This window comes from Heterodontus francisci, chromosome 26 (assembly GCF_036365525.1).
Source record: "Heterodontus francisci isolate sHetFra1 chromosome 26, sHetFra1.hap1, whole genome shotgun sequence".
Lineage (NCBI taxonomy): Eukaryota > Metazoa > Chordata > Chondrichthyes > Heterodontiformes > Heterodontidae > Heterodontus > Heterodontus francisci.
Window position 1 is genome coordinate 9,921,139 of NC_090396.1, and position 23,945 is coordinate 9,945,083.

A 23,945-nucleotide genomic window follows, 5' to 3' on the forward strand; every position below is an offset into this window, starting at 1 on the left:
TGAATCCCACTCCATCCATTGCAAGGCTCCACTTCCGGATCTTCTTCCTGGCCAGAATGGTTCACACCGTGGCCTATCTGTTTGCACTGCAGGCTCACACTAGGTCCCTGGCCTACACCATTGGGCAGATCCCATGCTTCTCCATGGCACTCAAGATTCTTCAGGATTAGCGAAAGCCTTTTTGCGCAGTCTGACCTGTCCTGTGAGGATCGCAATGGCAAACATCTTAATGAGCGAGAGGACAGCGTAGAAAATAAAGGAACAGAAGACTTCGTTCTTCAAGTTCAAGTGGAAAGAGTGATGCACTCGTGAGATCCATGCCCTGCCTTTCCTGGTCCTCCTTGTCCTTCTGGCAGTCCCTCATTCCCTCTCTGCTTGCAGTTTATAAACTGCGGGCGACTACCTCCTAAAACATGCTATCCAGGACGCTCTCGGCCTTGTGGATGCCCCAAGAAACCCAGAGCTTGAGCTGCTCTAGCAGGTGACACTTCCTGCACATATGGTCATCCAGGCCATGAGAAGCAGCCAGTGTTTCCCACATGGCACAGGATGTGCATTTCATGGGGCTGAGATGCTCTGCCATGCCTTTACTTTCTAGACTATTAACCAAAAACGCTTACCAGCTACTCTCCAATGGGCTCCTTCCCTGGTTGTGCTGTCACTATAGCTATTCTTCACATGTTCCTTTTGTTGTTGGAGATTTCGCTGGAGGCTTTGTTCCCCCACTTTAACTCCTCCGTCGCTGCACTCAGTCTCCACCTAGGTCCGCTGTCACAGTGTCTGCCGGTAATATTGGAGGATGGTTGTGGAGTGTCAGCAGAGTGGAAGAGTATTGAGAAGTTGGGTATCCTTCGATCTTGATGTAGTAAAAGGTGATTCTGGGGTCAGGCAGTGATGTGCTAGTGTGTAGTGGGAAGGTGGTCTTGACTCATGAGAGCATTGAGGAAGGGGATTGTTGGGGTGAAAATAGGGTAAGGGACAATTGCAGTGTGTTAATCTGTTAATTGTACATCAGTGGTTTGGTTATATGCAGGTGAAGGGAGTTAATTGCGGTCTGAGGTGAGCATTTATAAGCTGACACTCACAGACTGGTGGAGGGTTTGACTGAGGAGCTACATGTTTGTAATCCTTTTATTCTGCACAATAAATGTGAAACTGAGTAAATATAGGCTCCAGCATTATCCTTCCATAACCAGCTTTCTGAAGTTTAACAGTGTGTCACTGAAAACCACTGCCACTAACTCAATGGTAAATCTGGCTAACTTGTTTAAAGCAGCGTTTCTCAACCTTTTTGCTACTGAGGTCCCCAACCCATGATATAAAAATTTCACAGATCCTCTGTAACACAGCACAAGTATCTTACTGTATACAAATTAGTTATACAATTAAAAATATCCCTGAAATGGCCTAGGAAGCCACTCAGTTCTTGTAAACCGCAATGAAAAAGTCAAAGAAGGAGAAAACTGAATGGATCGCCCAGCATCAACCAAGGTACTGGCAATGGCAAAATCTCATTTAATCCTGTCGAGCCTGCAAAGTCATTCTCACTAATATCTGGGGACTTGTGCCAGAATTGGGAGAGCTGTCCCACAGACTAGTCAAGCAACAGCCTGACATAGTTATACTCACAGAATCATATCTTACAACCAATATCCCAGACACGTTCAACACTGTCCCTGGGTATGTCCTGTCCCACTAGCGGGACAGACCCACCAGAGGTAACAGCACAGTGATATACAGTTGGGAGCGAGTGGTCCTGGGAGTCTCAATATTGACCGAAGACTCATGGCATCAGTTTAAATGCAGGCAAGGAAGCCTCCTGCTGATTACTACCTACTGCCCTCCTTCAGCTGATGAATCAGTGTTTCTCCATATTGAACACCACTTGGAAGAAGCACTCGGAATACCAAGGGCACAGAATGAACTCTGGGTGGGGGAATTCAGTCCCTCATCAAGAATGTTTCAGTTGTACCACTACTGACCGAGCTGGCTGCGTCTTTAAGGATATAGCTGTTAGAGTGGGTCTACGGCAGATGGTGAGAGAACCAACAAGAGGGAAAAACCTACTTAAACTTGACCTCACCAATCTACCTGTTGCGGATGAATCTGTCCATACAGTACTGACAGGAGTGACTACCACGCAGTCCTTGTGATGACAAAGTCCCATTATCACACTCACTGTCACTTGTCACTGTCGCTGGGTCAAAATCCTGGAACTCCCTGCCTAACAGCACTGTTGGTGTTCCTACACCCCATGGACTGCAGCGGTTCACCACCATCTTCTCAATGGCAACAAGGGATGGGCAATAAATGCTGACCTAGCCAGTGACACCCACAACCCCCGAATGAATGAAAAAAATCATGTTGTGTGACACTGCCACCGTCTTAAATGGGATAGCTTCAGAACTGATCTAGCAGCTCAAAACAGGCCATCCATGAGGCGCTGTGGGCCATTAGCAGCAGCAGAATTGTAATCAACCTTAATCTGTAACCTCATGGCTCAGCATATCCCCCACTCTACCATTACCATCAAGCTGAGGGATCAACCCTGGTTCAATGAAGAGTGCAGAGGGCATGCCAGGAGCAGCACCAGGCATACCTCAAAATCAGGTGTCAACCTGGTGAAGCTAAAACCCAGGAATACCTGCATGCTCAACAGAAGAAACAGCATGCAAGACAAAGTTAAGCAAACCCAAAACCAACAGATCAGATCAAAGCTGTGCAGTCCTGCCACATCCAGTTGTGAATGGTGATGGACAATTATACAATTAACCAGAGGAGGAGGCTCCACAAATATCCCCATCCCCGGCTCATCAGTGCGAAAGATAAGGCTGAAGCATTTGCAGCCATCTTCAGCCAGAAATGCCGAGTGGATGATCCGTCTCTGCCGCCTCCTGAAGAAGTCCCCAGAATCACAGATGTTAGTCTTCAGTCAATCCGATACACTCCATGTGATATCAAGAAACAGCTGAAGGCACTGGATACTGCAAATGCTATGGGCCCTGACAACATCCGGCAATCGTACTGAAGACTTATGCTCCAGAACAAGCCGTACCCATAGCCAAGCTGTTCCAGTACAGCTACACTGACAAAGCAGAAATTGTCCCGGTATGTTGTGTCCATCGGACAAATTCAATCCAGGCAATTACTGCCTCTTCAGTCTATTCTCGTTCATCAGCAAAGTGATGGTAGGTTTCATTGACAGGGCTATCAAGCATCACCTTAGTCACCACTAACCTGCTCACTGATGTTCATTTTGGGTTCCGCCAGGATTACTCAGCTCCAGACCTCATTACAAGCAACACCAGGCTGTTGCTTGACTAGTCTGTGGGACAGCTCTCCCAACTTTGGCACAAGCCCCAGACGTTAGTAAGGAGGACTTCGCAGGGTCGACAGGGCTGGGTTGGCCATTGTTGTTTCCTGTGCCTAGGTCGATGCCGGGTGGTCCGTCCGGTTTAAGTCCTTTTTATTGACTTCGTAGCGGTTAGACCTGGACAATATCCAGGCTTAGGCTGATAAGTGGCAAGTAACATTTGCGCCACACAAGTGCCAGGCAATGACCATCTCCAACAAGAGAGAATCTAACCATCTCCCCTTGACTTTCAATGGCATTATCATCGCTGAATCCCCCATTATCAACATCCTAGGGGTTACCATTGACCAGAAACTGAACTGGAGTAGCCATATAAATACCGTGGCTACAAGAACAGGTCAGAGGCTAGGAATCCTGTGGCGAGTAACTCACCTCCTGACTCCCCAAAGCCTGTCCACCATCGACAAGGCACAAGTCAGGAGTGTGATGGAATACTCTCCACTTGCCTGGATGGGTGCAGCTCCAACAACACTCAAGAAGCTCGATACCATCCAGAACAATGCAGCCCGCTTGATTGGCACCCCATCCACTAACATTCACTCCCTGCACCACTGACACACAGTGGCAGCAGTGTGTACCATCTACAAGATGCACTGCAGCAACACACCAAGGCTCCTTAGACAGCACTTTCCAAACCCGCGACCTCTACCACCTCCTCGGACAAGAGCAGCAGATGCAGGGGAACACCACCACCTGCAAGTTCCAGTCCAAGTCACACACCATCCTGACTTGGAACTATATCGTCGTTTCTTCACTGTCGCTGGGTCAAAATCCTGGAACTCCCTTCCTAACAGCACTGTGGGTGTATCTACCCCACATGGACTGCAGTGGTTCAAGAAGGCAGCTCACCACCACATTCTCAAGGGCAGTTAGGGATGGGCAATAAATGCTGGCATAGCCAGTGACGCCCACATCCCATGAATGAATTTAAAAAAAAGATACAACTGAGTGGCTTGCTAGGCCATTTCGGAGGGCATGTAAGAGTAAACCACATTGCTGTGGGTCTGGAGTCACAAGTAGGCCAGACCAGGTAAGGTAAGATTTCCTTCCCTAAAGGGCCAGATGGGTTTTTACAACAATCGACAATGGTTTCATGGCCATCATTAGACTAGCTTTTTAATTTCAGATATATTAATTAAATTCAAATTCCACCTTCACAAGCAACTCCCGGAATCATACCTGACAGACCGTCCCAGACACTGCCATCACCATCCCCGGGTATGTCCTGTCCCACCGGCAGGACAGACCCAGCAGAGGTGGTGGCACAGTGGTATACAGTAGGGAGGGAATTGCCCTGGGAGTCCTCAACATCGACTCTGGACCCCATGAAGTCTCATGGCATCAGATCAAACATGGGCAAGGAAACCTGTTGATTACCACCTACCGCCCTCCCTCGGCTGATGAGTCAGTACTACTCCATGTTGAACAGCACTTGGAGGAAGCACTGAGGGTGGCGAGGGCACAGAATATACTCTGGGTGGGGACTTCAATGTCCATCACCAAGAGTGGCTCGGTAGCAACACTACTGATCGAGCTGGCCGAGTCCGAAAGGACATATCTGCTCGACTGGGTATGCGGCAGGTAGTGAGGGAACCAACAAGAGGGGAAAATGTATTTGACCTCTCCCTCACCAATCTGCCTGCTGCAGATGCATCTGTCTGTGACAGTATTGGTAAGAGTGAGCACCGCACAGTCTTTGGAGACAAAGTCCTTCCTTCACATTGAGGATACCCTCCATCGTGTTATGTGGCACTACCACCATGTTAAATGGGATAGATTTCGAACAGATCTAGCAATGCAAAACTGGGCATCCATGAGGCGCTGTGGGCCATCAGCAGCAGCAGAATTGTACTCAACCACAATCTGTAATCTCATGGTCCGGCATATCCCCCACTCTACCATTACCATCAAGCCAGGAGACCAACCCTGGTTCAATGAAGAGTGCAGGAGGGCATGCCAGGAGCAGCACCAGGCATACCTCAAAATGAGGTTTCAACCTGGTGAAGCGACAACACAGGACTATCTGCGTGCCAAACTGCAGAAGCAGCATGCGATAGACAGAGCTAAGCGATCCCACAACCAACGGATCAGATCTAAGCTCTGCAGTCCTGCCACATCCAGCCGTGAATGGTGGTGGACAATTAAACAACTAACTAGAGGAGGTGGCTCCACAAATATCCCCATCCTCAATGATGGGGGGGAGCCCAGCACATCAGTGCGAAAGATAAGGCTGAAGCATTTGCAACAATCCTCAGCTAGAAGTGCCGAGTTGATGATCCATCTCGGCCTCCTCCTGAAGTCCCCAGCATCACAGATGCCAGACTTAAGCCAATTGATTCACTCCACGTGATATCAAGAAACGACTGAAGGCACTGGATACTGCAAAGGCTATGGGCCCTGCCAATATTCCGGCAATAGTACTGAAGACCTGTGCCCCAGAACTTGCTGTGCCCCTAGCCAAGCTGTTCCAGTACAGCTACAACACTGGCATCTAGTGGGCAATGTAGAAAATTGCCCAGGTATGTCCTGTACACAAAAAGCGGGACAAGTCCAACCCGGCCAATTACTGCCCCATCGGCCTACTCTTGATCATCAGTAAAGTTTTGGAAGGTGTCATCAACAGTGCCATCAAGTGGCACTTGCTTAGCAATAACCTGCTCAAGTGATGCTCAGTGTGGGTTCCGCCAGGGCCAACCACCTCCTGACCTCATTATATCCTTGGTTCAAACATGGGCAAAAGAGTTGAACTCAAGAGGTGAAGATGAGTGACTGCCCTTGACATCAAGGCAGCATTTGACCGAGTATGGCATCAAGAAGCCCTAGCAAAACTGAGGTCAATGGGAATCGGGGGAAAACTCTCCGCTGGTTGGAGTCATACCTAGCGCAAAGGAAGATGGTTGTGGTTGTTGGAGGTCAATCATCTGAGCTCCAGGACATCACTGCAGGAGTTCCTCAGGGTAGTTTCCTAGGCCCAACTATCTCCAGCTGCTTCATCAATGACCTTCCTTCAATCATAAGGTCAGAAGTAGGGATGCTCGCTGATTGCACAATGTTCAGCACCATTCGTGACTCCTCAGATACTGAAGCAGTCCGTGGAGAAATGCAGCAAGACCTGGACAATATCCAGGCTTGGGCTGATAAGTGGCAAGTAACATTCGCGCCACACAAGTACCAGGCAATGACCATCTCCAACAAGAGAGAATCTAACCATCTCCCCTTGACATTCAATGGCACTACCATCGCTGAATCCCCCACTATCAACATCCAAGGGGCTACCATTGACCAGAAACTGAACTGGAGTAGCCATATAAATACCGTGGCTACAAGAGCAGGTCAGAGGCTAGGAATCCTGCGGCAAGTAACTCACCTCCTGACTCCCCAAAGCCTGTTCACCATCTACAAGGCACAAGTCAGGAGTGTGATGGAATACTCTCCACTTGCCTGATGGGTGCAGCTCCAACAACACTCAAGAAGCTTGACACCATTCAGGACAAAGCAGCCCACTTGATTGGCACCCCACCTACAAAGATTCATTCCCTCACTACCGACGCACAGTGGCAGCAGTGTGTACCATCTACAAGATGCACTGCAGCAATGCACCAAGGCTCCTTAGACAGCACCTTCCAAACCCCCGACCTCTACCAACTGGAAGGACAAGGGCAGCAAATGCATGGGAACACCTGCAAGTTCCCTTCCAAGTCACACACCATCATGACTTGGAACTATATTGTCGTTCCTTCACTGTCGCTGGGTCAAAATCCTGGAACTCCCTTCCTAACAGCACTGTGGGTGTACCTACCCCAAATGGACTGCAGCAGTTCAAGAATGCAGCTCACCACCACCTTCTCAAGGGCAATTAGGGATGGGCAATAAATGCTGGCCTAGACAGCGTCGCCCACATCCCATGAATGAATTTTTTAAAATGCTCATGTAAACTAAGATACTTATATGTATTATCAGTTTTATTTTACTTACATAACTTGAAACTAAAAGGGACACACTTTCAGTGTTTGGAAAAACAACACTAATGTCCACAAGCAGCCCAATATAAAGCTGCTGGATCAGAGAGCACTGGAAAAGGTGCATCCCTGACATACAAGACTGAATGCAGGGTCTTGGTGGTATCATTGATCCTTTATCATAGTTTTTCAAGTTTAAATAATAGGGGCCAATTTTAACTTGGTCAGCTTCACAGGAATGGGGTGGTGGGAGCCCTAAAAGAGCTGTGCTGCATTTACAACATCCTTCTTCCTCAGATTTCACTCCCAACTATGTTTCGTTGGGTCTTCTGTTATCTGGGCCTGGAATCCACCTGAATTAGGTGGGAGCTTTGTAACTGCATGGAAACTGGCGTTAATCTGTTAATTGTGTATCAGTTGTTTAATTATATGCATGTAGAGGGTGTTAATTAGGGTCTTACTTGAGCACTTATAAGCAGATGCTTACTGAGAATGGTGAAGGGTTTGAGTGAGGAGCTACATGTTTATAATCCTATTACTCTGCACAATAAATGTGAAACTGAGTAAAGATAGTCTCCAGCATCATCCTTCCATAACCAGCTTTCTGGAGTTTAACAACTGGGATTCTATGTTGCAAGTAGCACCGGGATATGGTTTAAAGGGTGAAGAATATTGTCAGTGTCTTCCTTGGAGAAAGGAATCTTGAAAAATTATAACCTCTAAAATATACTCTTCTCCACATTGATGCCAAGGACAAATTTCATCTCCGCACTTGGTGAAGCAGAATTCTGAACCCATTCTTTCTTCATGTGGTTCTAATACGTGAAGCGAAGCCATTCAGCCCATCGAGTCCATGGCTGCTCTTGAGAGAACAGTCCCATTCACTCGCTCTATCCCTGTAGTCCTGCACATTTATTTCCCTCAAGTGCCCATCCAGTTTCCTTTTGAAATCATTGACTGTTACAGTTCCACTTCCACTCGCTGCGTAAAAAAAAAAGTTCAGCCTAAACCCTGCACCTCCCCCATCCCCACATCTCTTGCACAAAACCATAAATCTGTGTCCCCTAGTACTTGGACGATCACATAATAGGAACAGCTTTTCGTTATCGACCTTATCTAAATATGTCATAATCTTGTCTTTAAGCCAATATTTATATCCAAGCTGACAGTGACCCTCAAAAGAACACAGGAAATAGGAGCAGAAGTAGACCATATGGCCCATCGAGCCTGCTCCACCATTCAATATGATCATGGCTGATTTTGGGCTTGTGGGTTTTCGCCGGGTGCTCCGGTTTCCTCCCCCCGCCAAAGACTTGCAGGTGATAGGTAAATTGGCTATTATAAATTGCCCCTAGTGTAGGTAGGTGGTAGGGCATATGGGATTACTGTGGGGTTAGTATAGATGGGTGGTTGTTGGTCGGCACAGACTCGGTGGGCCGAAGGGCCTGTTTCAGTGCTGTATCACTAAATAAAATAAATAAATAAATTCCACTTTCCTGCCCGCTCCCCATATCCCTTGATTCCCTGTGACTCCAAAAATCTTATCCACCCCAGTGTTAAATGTATTCACTGATGGAGCATCCACAACCATCTGGGGTAGAGAATTCCAAAGATTTACAACCCTTTGAGTGTCATAATTTCCCCTCAACTCAATCCTGAATGGTTGGCTTCTTATCCTGAGACTGTGTATCTGTGTTCTAGAGTCCCTGACCAGTGGGAACAATCTCTCAGCTTCAAGCCCTTTCAGAATCTTATATGTCTCTATCAGATCGCCTCTCATTCTTCTAAACTCCAGAGAGTATAGGCCCAATTTACTCAGCCTCTCATCAGAGGACAACTCCCTCATCCCAGGAAATAATTTTGTTAATCGTCACTGCACCGCCTCAAGTATCAATTTATCCGTTCTTACGACCAGGTGAACAATGTGGGCGGCACAGTGGCGCAGTGGTTAGCACCGCAGCCTCACAGCTCCAGCGACCCGGGTTCAATTCTGGGTACTGCCTGTGTCGAGTTTGCAAGTTCTCCCTGTGTCTGCGTGGGTTTCCTCCGGGAGCTCTGGTTTCCTCCCACATGCCAAAGCCTTGCAGGTTGATAGGTAAATTGGCCATTATAAATTGCCCCCAGTATAGGTAGGTGGTAGGGGAATATAGGGACAGGTGGGGATGTGGTAGGAATATGGAATTAGTGTCGGGTTAGTATAAATGGGTGGTTGATGATCGGCACAGACTCGGTGGGCCGAAGGGCCTGTTTCAGTTCTGTATCTCTAACTAAAAATAAAATAAAATAAATAGCCCGCTGCACCTGCATGTTAACTTTGTGCGTTCCTTGTACGAGTACCCCTAAGTCTCTCTGAACATCAACACTTACCAGTTTCATACCTTTTACAAATATTCTGCTTTTCTATTTTCACAACCAGCTTGAACAACTTCACACTTTCCTACATTATACTCCATTTGCCATCCTGTTGCCCATTCACTTAACCTGTCTATATCTCTTTGCAGCCTCTCTCTGTCCTCCCCACAGCTTACCTTTCCACCGAGCTTTGTATCATCAGCAAACGTAGATACATTACTTTCTGTCTCTTCATCTAAGTCATTATATAAGGTGTAAAAAGCTGCGGTCCCAGCACTGATCCTTGCGGCACCCCACGATTCACTGCCTGCCAACTTGAAAATGCCCCATTTATGCCCACTCTCTGGTTCCTGTCTGTTAACCAATCCTCTATCCACGCTAATATATTACGCTCAACACCATGAGCCCTTATCTTGCCTTTTAATCTTTTAGTGGCATCTTATTGAATGTGTTTTGAAAATCCAGGTATACTACATCTACTGTAAAAGCAAAATACTGTGGATGCTGGAAATCTGAAATAAAAACAAGAAATGCTGGAATCACTCAGCAGGTCTGGTAGCATCTGTGGAAAGAGAAGCAGAGTTAACGTTAACTGTGCTTCTCTTTCCACAGATGCTGCCAGACCTGCTGAGTGATTCCAGCATTTCTTGTTTTTATTATACTACATCTACTGGTTCCCCTTTATCTACCCTACTAGTTACATCCTCAAAAAATAATAAATTTGTCAAACAGGATCTCCCTTTAGTAAAGCCATGCTGATTTGTTCTAATCAGACTATGCTTTTCCAAGTGCAATGTTAAGGCTTCTTTAATAATAGTTTCCAGCGTTTTCCCAATGACTGATGTCAGGCTAACTGCCTCCTTTCCTGAGAAGTGGTGTAATATTTGCCAATTTCCAATCTGACAGGGCTATTCCTGAATCTAAGGAATTTTGGAAAATCATAGCCAGCTAATCCACTATCTCTGTAGCTATCTCTTTTAGAAGCCTAAGATGTAGGCCATCTGGTCCCGGGGACTTGTCAGATTTTAGTCCCTCAAGTTTCTCCAATAATTTTTCTCGGCTGATATCAATATCCTTAATTTCCCCACTCTTTTTAGCTACTAGGTTACTGCTTATATCTGGTATGGAACTAATGTCTTCTACTGTGAAGACAGACACAAAATAATTGTTCCATATTGTTCAATATTTTCTCATTTCCCATGATGGGTTCTCCTGTCTCTGCCTCGAAGGGATCAATGGCTGGTTTAGCTACTCTCTTCCTTTTTATGCACTTATAAAACCTCTTACTATCTGTTTTTACATTGCTGGCTAGTTTACTCTTATTCTATTTTTTCCCTTTTTATCAACTTTTTGGTGGCCCTTTGCTGCTTTCGAAAACACTCCCAATCCTCAGACTTGCTATTATTTTTTGCAACATTGTAAGCCTCTTCTTTCAGTCTAGTACTCTCCTTAACTTCCTTAGTGAGCCATGGATGGGTCTTTCTTGACGAGTTTTTGTTTTTGAACGGAATGTACTTTTGTTGAACCCCTTGAATTGTTTCCCACTGTTCATTTACCGCCATACCTTCCGGTCTATTTACCCAATTAACCATAGCCAGTTCTTCCCTCATACCTTTGTAATTGGCGTTGTTTAAGTTTAAGATTCTTGTTTGTGATTGAAATGTCACACTCAAACTTAACATGAAATTCAATGGTATTATGATCACTATTTCCCAGTGGATCTTTTATGATTACATTGCTTATTAACCCTGCTTCATTACACAGTGCAAGATCTTTATCCCTAGTCGGTTCCCTATTGCTCCAAGAAACTGTCACGAAAACACTCTACCAACTCATCTTCTGGACCACTGTCGCCAATTTGATTATTCCAGTCTTCATGCAGATTAAAGTCCCCCATAATTAATACATTACCTTTTTTTTTTACACACTCCAATAATTTCCTGTTGAATGTTCTGTCCAATAATATAACTACTGTTAGGGGGCCTGTAAACTACTGCCACTAGTGTTTTCTGACTCCTGCTATTCCTAATTTCCACTCAAACTGATTTTACTTTATGATCTTCTGAGGCCAGATCCTTCTTATTAATGTCTTTATGTCAACCTTTACTATCAGGGCTACCCCTCCCCCTTTGCCTTTCTGTCTGTCTGTCCGAAATATTGTGTACCCTGGAATATTCAGTTCCCATTCAGTTCTCTTTGTAACCATGTCTCAGTAATGGCAATTAGATCTACATCATTTATCTGTATTCATGCCACTATCTGATTACAGATGTTTCCTGCATTCCAATTCCAAGAGCCTCAATTTCAGTAAGCAGCCTTTTATATAATACTTTGTCAACTAAAAATGCATGTAAACATCCCCCACTGCATTCCTTTCATTAACCCGTTCTGTTACTTCATCAAAAAATTCCATTAGATTACTCAAGCATAGAGTCATAGAGCCGTACAGCATAGAAACAGGCCCTTCGGCCTACCGCGTCCATGCCGACCATAATGCCTATCTATACAAATCCCACCTGCCTGCATTAATTCCATATCCCTCTATGCCTTGCTCATTCAAGTACCTGTCCAGATGCCTCTTAAATGTTGCTACTGTTCCTGCCTCCACCACCTCCTCAGGCAGCTCATTCCAGATACCCACTATTCTTTGTGTGAAAAATTTACCCCTTTGATCCCCTTTAAACCTCCTCCCTCTCAACTTAAATCTATTCCCTCTAGTTTTAGTCACCCCTACCATGGGAAACAGACTCTGGCTATCTACCCTATCTATGCCTCTCTCGGCCTCCTTCGCTCCAGGGAAAACAGGCCCAGTCTATCCAATCTCTCTTTATAACTCCAGCCCGCCAAACCAGGCAACATCCTTGTGAATCTTTTCTGCACCCTCTCTAGCTTAATCACATCTTTCATGTAGTGCGGCGACCTGAACTGTACACAGTACTCCAAATGCGGCCTAACCAACGTTATGGACAACTCTTGTACACAGTACAACAAATGACGTCCTAACTCTTGTACTCAATGCCTCGGCCGATGAAGGCAAGCATGCCATACGCCTTCTTCACCACCCTGTCTACCTGTGTTGCCACTTTCAGGGAACTGTGTACTTGCACCCCAAGGTCTCTCTGCTCAACAACACTCCCCAGTGCCCTGCCATTCACTGTATATGTCCTGCCCTGGTTTAACTTCCCAAAATGCATCACTTCGCACTTGTCTGCATTAAATTCCATTTGTCACTCCCTTGCCCACTTTCCCAGTGGATCGATATCCTGTTGTATCCTTAGACAACCTTCTTCACTGTCCACTCTTCCACCAATTTTGGTGTCATCTGCAAACTTACTAATCATGCCCCTTACATTCACATCCAAGTCATTAATATATATGACAAACAACAGAGGGCCCAGCATCGATCCCTGCGGCACACCACTGGTCACCGGCCTCCAATCTGAAAAACAACCCTCCACTACCACCCTCTGCCTCCTATCACCAAGCCAATTTTGTATCCAATTTTCTAGCTCACCCTGGATCCCATGTGTTCGAACCTTCCGGACCAGCCTACCATGCGGGACCTTGTCAAAGGCCTTGCTAAAGTCCACGTAGACAACGTCCATCGCCCTGCCCTCGTCAATCCTCTTGGTCAACTCCTCGAAAAACTCAATCAAATTCGTGAGACATGATTTCCCATGCACAAAATCATGCTGACTATCCCTGATCAGACCATGCCTTTCTAGATGCATATAAATCCTATCTCTCAGAATCCCTTCCAATAACTTTCCCATCACTGATGTAAGGCTCACCGGCCTGTAGTTCCCTGGCTTATCCCTGCTGCCCTTCTTAAATAAAGGCACAACATTAGCTATCCTCCAGTCTTCTGGTACCTCACCCGTGGCTAACGATGATACAAAAATCTCTGCCAGGGCCCCAGCAATCTCCTCCCTTGCTTCCCAGAGCATCCTAGGATACACCTGGTCAGGCCCTGAGGATTTATCCACCTTTATGCGCTTCAAAACCTCCAACACCTCCTCCTTTGTAATGTTGATATGCTCCAGGATATTGGTGTTCCCTCCCTTGAACTCGTGGCTCCACAAATAGATTGCCACACTAATCCATAAGGGGACCTACTCTCTCCCTTGCTTCCCTTTTACTCTTTATATACTTATAGAATCTTTTAGGATTCTCCTTTATCTTATATGCTAGGGAAATCTCATGGCCCCTTTTCGCCCTCCTAATTTCCTTTTTAAGTGTACTCCTACATCCCCTATACTCCTCGAGGGACTGGCTTGATCCCAGCTGCCTATACCTGACATATGCCTCCTTCTTTGTCCTGACCAGACCCTCAATATCCCTCGTCAACCAAGGTTCCCTAAACTTGCCCGCCTTATCCTTCCATCTAACAGGAACATGCCGGCCCTGAACTCTTCCTCTCTCACTTTTAAAAGCCTCCCACTTGCCAGACGTCCCTTTACCTGTAAACAGCCTCTCCCAATCAACTTTTGAGAGTTCCTGTCTGATGCCATCGAAATTAGCCTTCCCCCAATTTAGGACTTCAACCTGAGGACCAATCCTATCCTTTTCCATAACTATCTTGAAGCTAATAGAGTTATGGTCACTGGTCCCAAAGTGCTCCCCCACTGACACATCACCCACCTGCCCATCCTCATTTCCTAAGAGGAGGTCGAGTGCAGCCCCATCTCTAGTAGGGCCATCCACATACTGCTTCAGAAAACTATCCTGGACACACTTAGCAAATTCATCCCTATCCCTTAGCACTAAGGCAGTCCCAGTCGATATTAGGGAAGTTAAAATCACCTACTATTACAACCCTGTAATTCCTACACCTATCTGTGATTTCTCTACATATATGCTCCTCCACTTCCCTCTGACTATTGGGGGGCCTATAGTAAAATCCCATCAAAGTGATCACCCCTTTCTTATGGTCTGCCTTTGCACATATTTGCTGCCTTACCTTAATTAATTCAAACCTCTCCAACTGCCTGTTGATGTTTTTATTCCCTGATTATTATTTCTAAAACCTACCCACCACAGATGTGAAACTGACTGACCTGTAGTTACTCGGAATGTCCTTACACCCTTTCTTGAATGAGAGTGTCACATTTGCCACTCCCTGTATCTGGGGAAGATTGGAAGATTATGACAACCCCTTCCGCTATCTCCACTCACACATCCTTTTACAACCTGGTATGTAAGCCATCTGGACTCTAAGCATATCCAGCCTTTCCGGGGCATCCTTCCTATCAATTTTCACCCCATCCATTACCTCTATCATCTCTGCTTCTTCTGATACTTTGCCAGCATCCTCTTCCTTAGTAAATACCAATACAAAGTACTTGTTCTGTATTCTAGCCTTGCCCTGCATCACTAAGCATATGTCACCCTCTTTATCCTCTAATAAGCCCCACCCATCTCTAACTACCCGCTTATTATTTACATGCTGGTAGAAAATTTTTGTGTTTCCTTTTATGTTAACTGCCATTCTATCCTTGTATTCTCTCTTTGCTCGTATTATTTTACCCTTCACTTCCACTCTCAACCTATTGTATTTGGCCTGGTTCTCACTTGAAGAATTCACCTGACATGCAACACCCTCTTTTTTATTTCATCATATTCTGTATCTCCCTCGTCATCCAAGGAGCCCTGTCTTTGGATCCCTTAGTTATACCTGCCCTGATTTGAAATTTGATTGTTAGTTTAACTAGTTAAGCTATAAATTTAATACAGTACTTTATAGTTTTCTGGTCCTAGTTTAAACCACTGCCCTAGTTTCAAAATAAAAATCTATTATTCACCAACCAATCACCTGTCTGCTGTCCTCTAATATCACTCCTTGCTTTTTTTGGAAATACACCAATCAGGTTCACGCTCCTACCCCACCCCATTCGTTCGCTCGCTCGCTCTCTTTCAGAAGAGAGCAGTACAGAAGGAGGCTATTCGGCCCATTGTGTCTGTGCTGGCTCTCTGAGCTACTCAATTAGTCCCACTCCCCCACTTTTTTCTCATAACTCAGCAAACCTTTCCGTTTCAATGATATATCCAGCACCCTTTTGAAAGTTATTATTGAACCTGTTTTCACCAGCCTTGCAGACAACGCATTGCAAATCAGAACAACCTGCTGCATAAAAAGAACATTTCTACATGTCGCCTCTGGTTCCTTTGCCTCTGCTGGGTCTCCGATCAGGTCGTGCAGGGCACGACTAAGGTCTCTCTTCCACATATTGACAGCTGATTAAGGTTAATCCTCCCCAGCCAGCGACAGCAGGAGGGACACTAATGGAGGTGCTAAGTGATGGCCCAGCATTGTTGCTTTGCCTCCCAACATCGAGTCCGCAGGTGGCTGATAAAAAGTGAGTGAGTGAGGGAAGGATGTTTCGAGCAGGCTCACCGCCAGTGTATGGCTCAGCTTCATTGGCGCATTGTGCCCAGACTAAAGCAGCTTTCCTGTCATGCAGGATTTGGCAGTCTGGATCCAGCAAATGGAGCCTTTGTAAATTGCGGAGTGACGATGACAGCTCTTTCTCTCCTTCCTCAATGCCCCGCTCACATTGTGGATTCCTAGAAATCTTCTCAGAGACTCTTGGTCAAGAATCCTTGCTTTGAAAACACTTGTTGATCCTTTACTGCCTTCATGCTGTTAAAGCCAGTAGCTGATAAAGGCACGGCATCGAGTTCACAGGATTTCCTTGGGCACCAATGGGAAAGGTATAAGTGGGTGGGAGTTGAAGGACATCAACAACAGTAACAACTTGTTTTTATATAGCACCTTTAATATAATAAAACATGTTGTATATAGCTACTTTTTAGAATTAGAATTTTTGTTTCAGATTTCTGTTCGATTAAAAATGGAAATATTTGTTTCAGTTTATAGACACCTGCTCTGCTTAAGTTCAGTGGCGCAGTGGTTAGCACCGCAGCCTCACAGCTCCAGCGACCCGGGTTCAATTCTGGGTACTGCCTGTATGGAGTTTGCACGTTCTCCCTGTGTCTGCGTGGGTTTCCTCCGGGTGCTCCGGTTTCCTCCCACATGCCAAAAACTTGTTGGTTGATAGGTTAATTGGCCATTATAAATTGCCCCTAGTATAGGTAGGTGGTAGGGGAATACAGGTGGGGATGTTTGGTAGGAATATGGGATTAGTGTAGGATTAGGATAAATGGGTGGTTGATGGTCGGCACAGACTCGGTGGGCTGAAGGGCCTGTTTCAGTGCTGTATCTCTAAACTAAACTAAACTAAAAATAGATTGCTACAATAAGGTCATTGTTATGTCCTGTGTGAGGATAGGATAGGGACAGCTTCTGGATCCAGGCATATGCAAACTGAACTTGGAGCTTTGTGAGAGAACATTCTGTAGTAACCCGCAAATTTAATCCCCTCAGAGGAACAATAATGCTCCCTCAAAGTGAACAGAATTTTTTTCTGAGAAGGTAGTGGTGAGTTGCCTTAAACCACTGCAGTCCATGTGGTGCGGGTACACCCACAGCTTCTTGAGTGTTGTACGAACTGCACCCATTAAGGCAAGTGGAGAGCATTCCATCACACTCCTGACTTGTGCCTTGTAGTTGGTGCACAGGCACTGGGCAGTCAGGAGGTGAGTTACCCGTCTCAGAATTCCCAGTCTCTGATCTTCTCTTGTAGTCACAGTATTTATGTGGCTGGTCCAGATTAGTTTCTGGTCAATGGTAACCCCCAAGGATGTTGTTAGTGGGGGATTCAGTGTTGGTAATGCCATTGAATGTCAAGGGGAGATGGTTAGATTCTCTCTTGTTTGAGATGGTCATTGCCTGGCACTTGTCTGGCATGAATGTTACTTGCCATTTATTAGCCCAGGTCTTGCTGCATCTGGACATTGGCTACTTCAGTATCTGAGCAGTTGCAAATGGTCCGGAACATTGTGCAATCATCAGTGACTATCCCCACTTCTGACCTTATGGAGGGAAGGTCATTGGTGAAGTAGCTGAAGATGGTTGGGCCTAGGACCAATGTTCCTACTGAGTTGCACAGCCACACAGCAGCCTAAAAGCAGTCCTTGTTCAGTAATAAATAACATGTCCGTGGCCACGCAAAAATATTTAAAGGGGTAGAACACTGAAAAAAGAAGGGCCACACAGAACAACTACATTTTAAAGGAAACTTTGCATAGGACACTGCTTTGAGGAACTCCTACACCAATGCCCAGAGACTGAGATTATTGGCCTCCATAAGCCACAACTATCATCCTTTGTGCTAGGTATGACTCCAACCAGTGGAGAGTTTTCCCCTGTTCAATTTTACCACGGCTCAGTGCTGCCAGACTCAGTTCTAATGCTGCATTGATGTCAAGGGCAGTCACGCTCACCTCACCTCCTGGGATTCAGCTCTTTTAATCCATAATTGGACCAAGGCTGAAATGAATTCTGGAGCTGTGTGGTCCTGATGAAACACAAACTGAGCAGGTTGTTGGTGAGTAAATGCTGCTTGTTAGCACTGCTGATGACTCCCTCCATCACTTTGTTGATGATTGAGAGTATTTGATTTAGATTTAGAGATACAGCACTGAAACAGGCCCTTCGGCCCACCGAGGCTGTGCCGACCATTAACCACCCATTTATCCTAATCCTACACTCATCCCATATTCCTACCACATCCTCACCTGTCCCTATATTTCCCTACCACCTACCTATACTAGGGGCAATTTATAATGGCCAATTTACCTATCAACCTGCAAGTCTTTTGGCTGTGGGAGGAAACCCACACAGACACAGGGAGAACTTGCAAACTCCACACAGGCAGTACCCAGAATTGAACCCGGGTCGCTGGAGCTGTGAGGCTGCAGTGCTAACCACTGCGCCACTGTGCCGCCCACTAATTGGATGGAAATTGGCCAGGTTGAATTTTACGTAGAAATTACAGCACAGAAATAGCCCATTCAGCCCAACAGATCCAAGCTGATGTTTATCTGTCCATATGAGTCTCCTGCTCTTTATGGACCAGACATACCTGCAGGGAGGATAGTAGAGTTGTAACTGTATTGGAGCACAGGATTTCAGCACCACAGTCGGATACTGTTGGGACCTGCAGTCGAGGATGGATCCAGTGTGTTAAACCATTTCTTGACGTTAGTGTGAATTGAACTGGCAGAAGACTGACTTCTGTGATGGTGCAGATCGCAGGAGGAGGCCTAGAAGCATCATGCACTTGACCGTTATGGCTGAAGATTGTTACAAACACTTCAGGCGTAGCTTTTCCACTCACATTCTGGGCTCCACCATCTTTGGGGAGTGGGATATTCATGGAGCAGCCTCCTCCCGTTAATTGCTTAATTGTCCACCATCCTTTGCAACTGGATTGCAGAGTTAACATCTGATCCACTGGCTGTGGGATTTCTTACATCTGTTTGTAGCATATTGCTTCCACTGTTGAGCATCCCTGTATCCCTGTGTTGTAGCTTCAACAGGTTGAACTGCACAAAGTACCCTCAAAGAACAATATAGGACCAGGAGGAAGGCATTCAGTCCCTTGAATTAGATCATTGCTGATTAGTATCTCAACTCCATTTACTCTGCCTATCATATCCTTTAATCATCTTAAACACCTCAATTCGATCACACCTTAATCTTCAAAACTCAAGGGAATCCAAGTCTAGTCTATGGCCTCTTCATTTAACCTTTTCACTCCAGTATCATTTCGATGAATCCGTGCTGCAGCCACCTACTTTCAGAGGGACACTGACATTATTAGAATAATCCATTATTAACAAGAGTGCAACAGACCCGGAAGGATAATTAGGTGCATTTAAGCTGCAGCTTTGATCGAAATTGGCATGGACTAACTGTCTCTCTGCTCCAGTTATTTCCCTAAGGCTCTGAATTCTGACTATATAACATTCGGTTTTCACAGGTTGACCAAATGGCTGCAGGACTGCTCGCCATTGGACTGCAGAAAGGAGACCGACTGGGCATGTGGGGACCAAATACATATGAGTGGGTGTTGATGCAGCTTGCAACCGCACAAGCTGGCATCATAATGGTAAGTAGTAGAAGGTTCTATAATGTCAGCATGGCCCAGACAATGCTCATAATGCCAGCTGCTCAATGTAAATGCAATGGAGGGTTTTTCCCAAGCTAAACCCCCATTTCCTGGAATGCTGCCCTCATTTGTGGGGTTGCCAGGCCAAAAAGGAAAGGAATTTCAGAGCAACATCTGCATTTTCAGCCTCCCACAAGACTTCCATAAATGGCAGTTAGAATTCTCTGGGGAATTGTGTTTGGTTGGTATTTTTCTCCAGAGATGCCTGGTGAATAAACTGCTCGGTTTCAGGGTTGGAATAATTTGCTTTATTGAGCAGCTAAAGTGAAAGGCAAGAGAGGGAGCACTGAACACTGTCATGGTGAAAGAGAGAGTCAAGAAAGGTTGCATCTGCAGGAGTGTCACCCAGCTGGATGACAGTGGAGAGGTGTTGGAGGAGGATGGTGTGGTCAACCGTGTGAAAGGCTGCAGACAGGTGAGGGAAAGTTTACTTTTGTCACAGTCACATGGGAAGTCATTTGTGACTTTGATAAGAGCTGTTTCAGCACTGTGACAGTGGCGGAGACCTGATTGGAGGGATTCAAACACGGAGTTCCGGGAAAGACGGGAATGGATTTGGGAGGTGACAACACGTTCAAGGACTTTGGAGAGGAAACGGAAATGACATGGTATTTTGCAAGGACAGTGGGATCAAGGGTTTTTTTGAGGAGAGGTGTGATGACGGCAGGTTTAAAGGAAAGACAGCCAACACCTGAAGAGACAGAACAGTTTGGAATATCGGCTAACATGGGGACCAGGAGGGGAAGTTGGGTGGTCAGCATTTTAGTGGGAATAGGGTCGAGGGAACAGGAGGTGGGTCTTGTTGACAAGATGAGCTCAGAGAGGATATGAAGGGAATTAGGAGAGAAACTACAGAAAGATGCGAATTCAGGGCTAGAACGGGGGGTGGGGGAAGCATTATCCGGGTGGGCTAATGGAAGGGAATGTCATGAATGTTAAATAAATTTCCATCCTCAAGATTGAGCTCCCAGCTAGTACAATAGCTGTAAATTCTGGCATCTTGTTTCTAATGTTCAGTTACATCCTCAGATTTATTGGTAAGCTGCCCTTCTTTCCTAAATACCACAGGTATACTAGAGAACATATGGAGCCGCTATTTAGAAAGAGAGGCAGATGATCAGAGGGTCTCAATCTTCATGCTAAAGAAATCGATGTTGAAGGTGAGGGTGGAGGTGACAGGGAGAGAGGTTTAAGAAGACGGTTTGCAGTAGACAAAAGAAGCCGTGGATTTTCTTTACATTCCAGGAGAATCCTGGAATAGTGAGCAGTTTTAGCAGATGAGAACAAGACCCGATAGTGCTTTAGGTGGTCCGGACAGACCTGGTGGTAAATGGCCTAATAAGTCACATCCTTTGAAGGCTGCATCCCTTGGACTTAAGGGAGTGGAGATGAGGGCCACACCAAGGGTAATGACTAGAGTGAGAGAGAGTAATGGTTTTAATGGAGACTAGGATATTATTATGGTTTTATTGGAGACTAGGATATCAAAGGTGGAAGTGAGGGTATGGTTGAGTAAATCAGTAACTGCAGAATGTTGTGGTGAGCAGAGGGCCAACGACTCGACAGTTGAGATGTTGAAAGCGCAAATGTAAGAGAATTGGGGAATAGCTTTTTTCCAGGGACAGATACAGAGGGAAGTAGGGTTGGGCTGCGAAGGGGGATGTGGGTGGAGAGTGATACCAGGAAATTATCAGAGTTGGCCTTATCTATAACTGATACAGAGGGAGTAGTGAGGCCACATCAGATGGCAGAGTCGAGTGGGTGGTCGTGAATATTCGTTGGAGAGTTTACATGGAGGGAGAGATTTAAGGAGGAAAAGAGGGCAGTGAACTCAGGAGAGAGAGTGTGATGAGTTGAGATGGAGGTTGAAATCACCGAGGATGAGACTTTGTTCAGTGCAGTGGCTGCACACACAATGAAAACATAATAAAAATTTTAAATGAGGAAAAAATGGTCCATTGTTTGCATAACACCTGAACTCTGCTGTTGGATAATTTCACCTGTGTACCCTCAAGTCATGTCTTCTGAATCCCAGGGATACACAGTTTGGGAACCTCTGACCTAGGGGAATGGTTCTTGAGCAATGTCAGGTGACTTGTTCTGAACCTATTGACTCTACGACTGCTATTCTGGTGTGTCTAATGCGACTACATCAGTCAGTGGTAATGTTGTCCTACATATGGTTCATTCTGGCTGGAATATGGAGGTTATAAAACTGAGAGGTTACTATTCATTCAGGACATTAACACTTAGATCTGCACACTAGGCTATAATTCTTTACATAGATCCTTTCATGAATTCTGCCTTTCTTCTTAAATTGTGCTGATCTAACACATCCTGTCCTATTGAATTGCAGAATCCTAATGACCTAATCTAAACTATGCTGGCCTCTATCACACAGATTAAGTTCATAATACACAGATATTGGGAGTGAATTCTGCATTGAGCTATTTCACACCAGATGTTGTCAGCCTGCTGCACATTGTACCTCTGCGGTTTCTCCATTCCTTCTTTATTGAAATCCTCAATGCTAACTACTGTGTGAAGCCCTTTCCTATGTCATGCTGTTAACCTGCTGTAGAGTATCTGACAGTGTGAGGTGTTGAGGGGGAGGGGGGGGGGGTGGGCGCGGAGAAGGAAAGCATTGATGGAATTGAATGATGGAATGTTTCCGAGGCTTCTATGAAGGTGGAAATTAGGAATGAGTATGGACAATGATGGAACATACCAGCGAATGGCAGAGTGTGTGTTCATACCTGTCATCCTCAAATTCTCAATGACAGTTGTGGCATCAATGGAAAATTGAGGAGAAGGGCATTTGACAAAGGGAAGGTGACAGATGTGATCTGAAAATGGGAAGATTTTTGATGCAGGAACACCCAGAGAAGGAAAGGGAGCAACCAGAACAAGCTGCCACTCAGTACAGCTGGCTGAGGAGAGGCAGGCTGTGAATCACAGGGTTCAAAATAGCTGGTGGAGAAAGAAAGCAATCTGGGCATTCTAACGCAGGTACATGAGCAATGCAGTGAAGTGATAGCTAGAGTGAATACAGTGTTGAGGTGTCTCCATAGTGTCATGCTGGCCCCCAGCTGCCAAGAATGAGGCACATTAATTTCACCACATGGACATTAAATTTCAAATTGTTGCTGGGAAGAAGAGAAAGCCTGTTACAATGAATTACCAGGCCCCTGGCTGGAAAGACATTTTTGGATAGGAACAGACAGTGCTGGAACAAAGGAGCTATCCCCTGCTTCCATACAATACAGGAACAGACATGGTCAAATCAGTTGGTCACATGACCACCCTGCTGGCCAACTTGGGGAGTTTTAAATTGTAGAGACAGTCTTTGAACCGGCAGAAAGCTCTTTGCTCCTGGACTGAAGAACACCTCCTGTCTTCTTCTCTGCTCCCATCTCTTTCTCACTGAACTGAAACCCCCTGAAGACACATGAACCACAAGAGAGAAAAGTCTCCCACAGTGAACAATGTTTAAGAAGAATACTGGGCCCCAACGAAAAGCAAGATCTACCTACAATCGTGGACTCTACAGAGAGCTCGAAGCACAGTAACAAAAAACACCGTCTTCAGAGATTGCCTCAAACTTTTCCACTTTATTTTTTCTTCTCTTTTCTGTCTATTTGCATATGTGTATCGTGTATGCATGCTAGTGGGGGTGTGTCATGTATCCGTAGGTATCAACTGAATTAGCGTTTAAGTTTTAATAAATTTCAATCTTTCTTCTTTAAACCTAAGAAAGCCTGTTTGTGCTGGTTTCTTTGCCTTATAATTGGAAAGTGATGAACAAGGATTCACTAAGGGGGAGATAAAAACACGGTGTGTTTAAAAATAAACCCTGTTACAGTAAGACCAGGTGAAGGCTGAAAGGGAACCCTAGACCTCTTTCTCACCTGGTCGTAACAATAGAAAAAAGAAAAGGACACCTTTCGTGACCACCGGACAGTCAATGAAATACTTTTGAAGTGTAGTCACTATTGAGTGCATCTGTCCATGACAGTATTGGTGGGAGTGACCACCCCACAATGCTTGTGAAAACAATGTACCATCTTCACATTGAGGATACCCACCATCGTGTTGTGTGACACTGCCACCATGCTAAATGGGATAGATTCAGAACAGATCTGGCAGCTCAAAACTGGACATTCATGAGGTACTGTGGGCCATCAGCAG

At 45.5% G+C, this 23,945-nt stretch overlaps 1 protein-coding gene across 1 annotated transcript in view; it reads left to right on the forward strand.

Annotated features, from left to right (window-relative positions):
- acsf2 (acyl-CoA synthetase family member 2) overlaps positions 1-23,945 on the forward strand; it is a 358,345-nt gene that overhangs the window by 37,224 nt on the left and 297,176 nt on the right. The window contains exon 3 of the mRNA XM_068057776.1: positions 19,569-19,697. Within this exon, the coding sequence (XP_067913877.1) occupies positions 19,569-19,697 (129 nt within the window). The remainder of the gene's footprint in view (positions 1-19,568; positions 19,698-23,945) is intronic.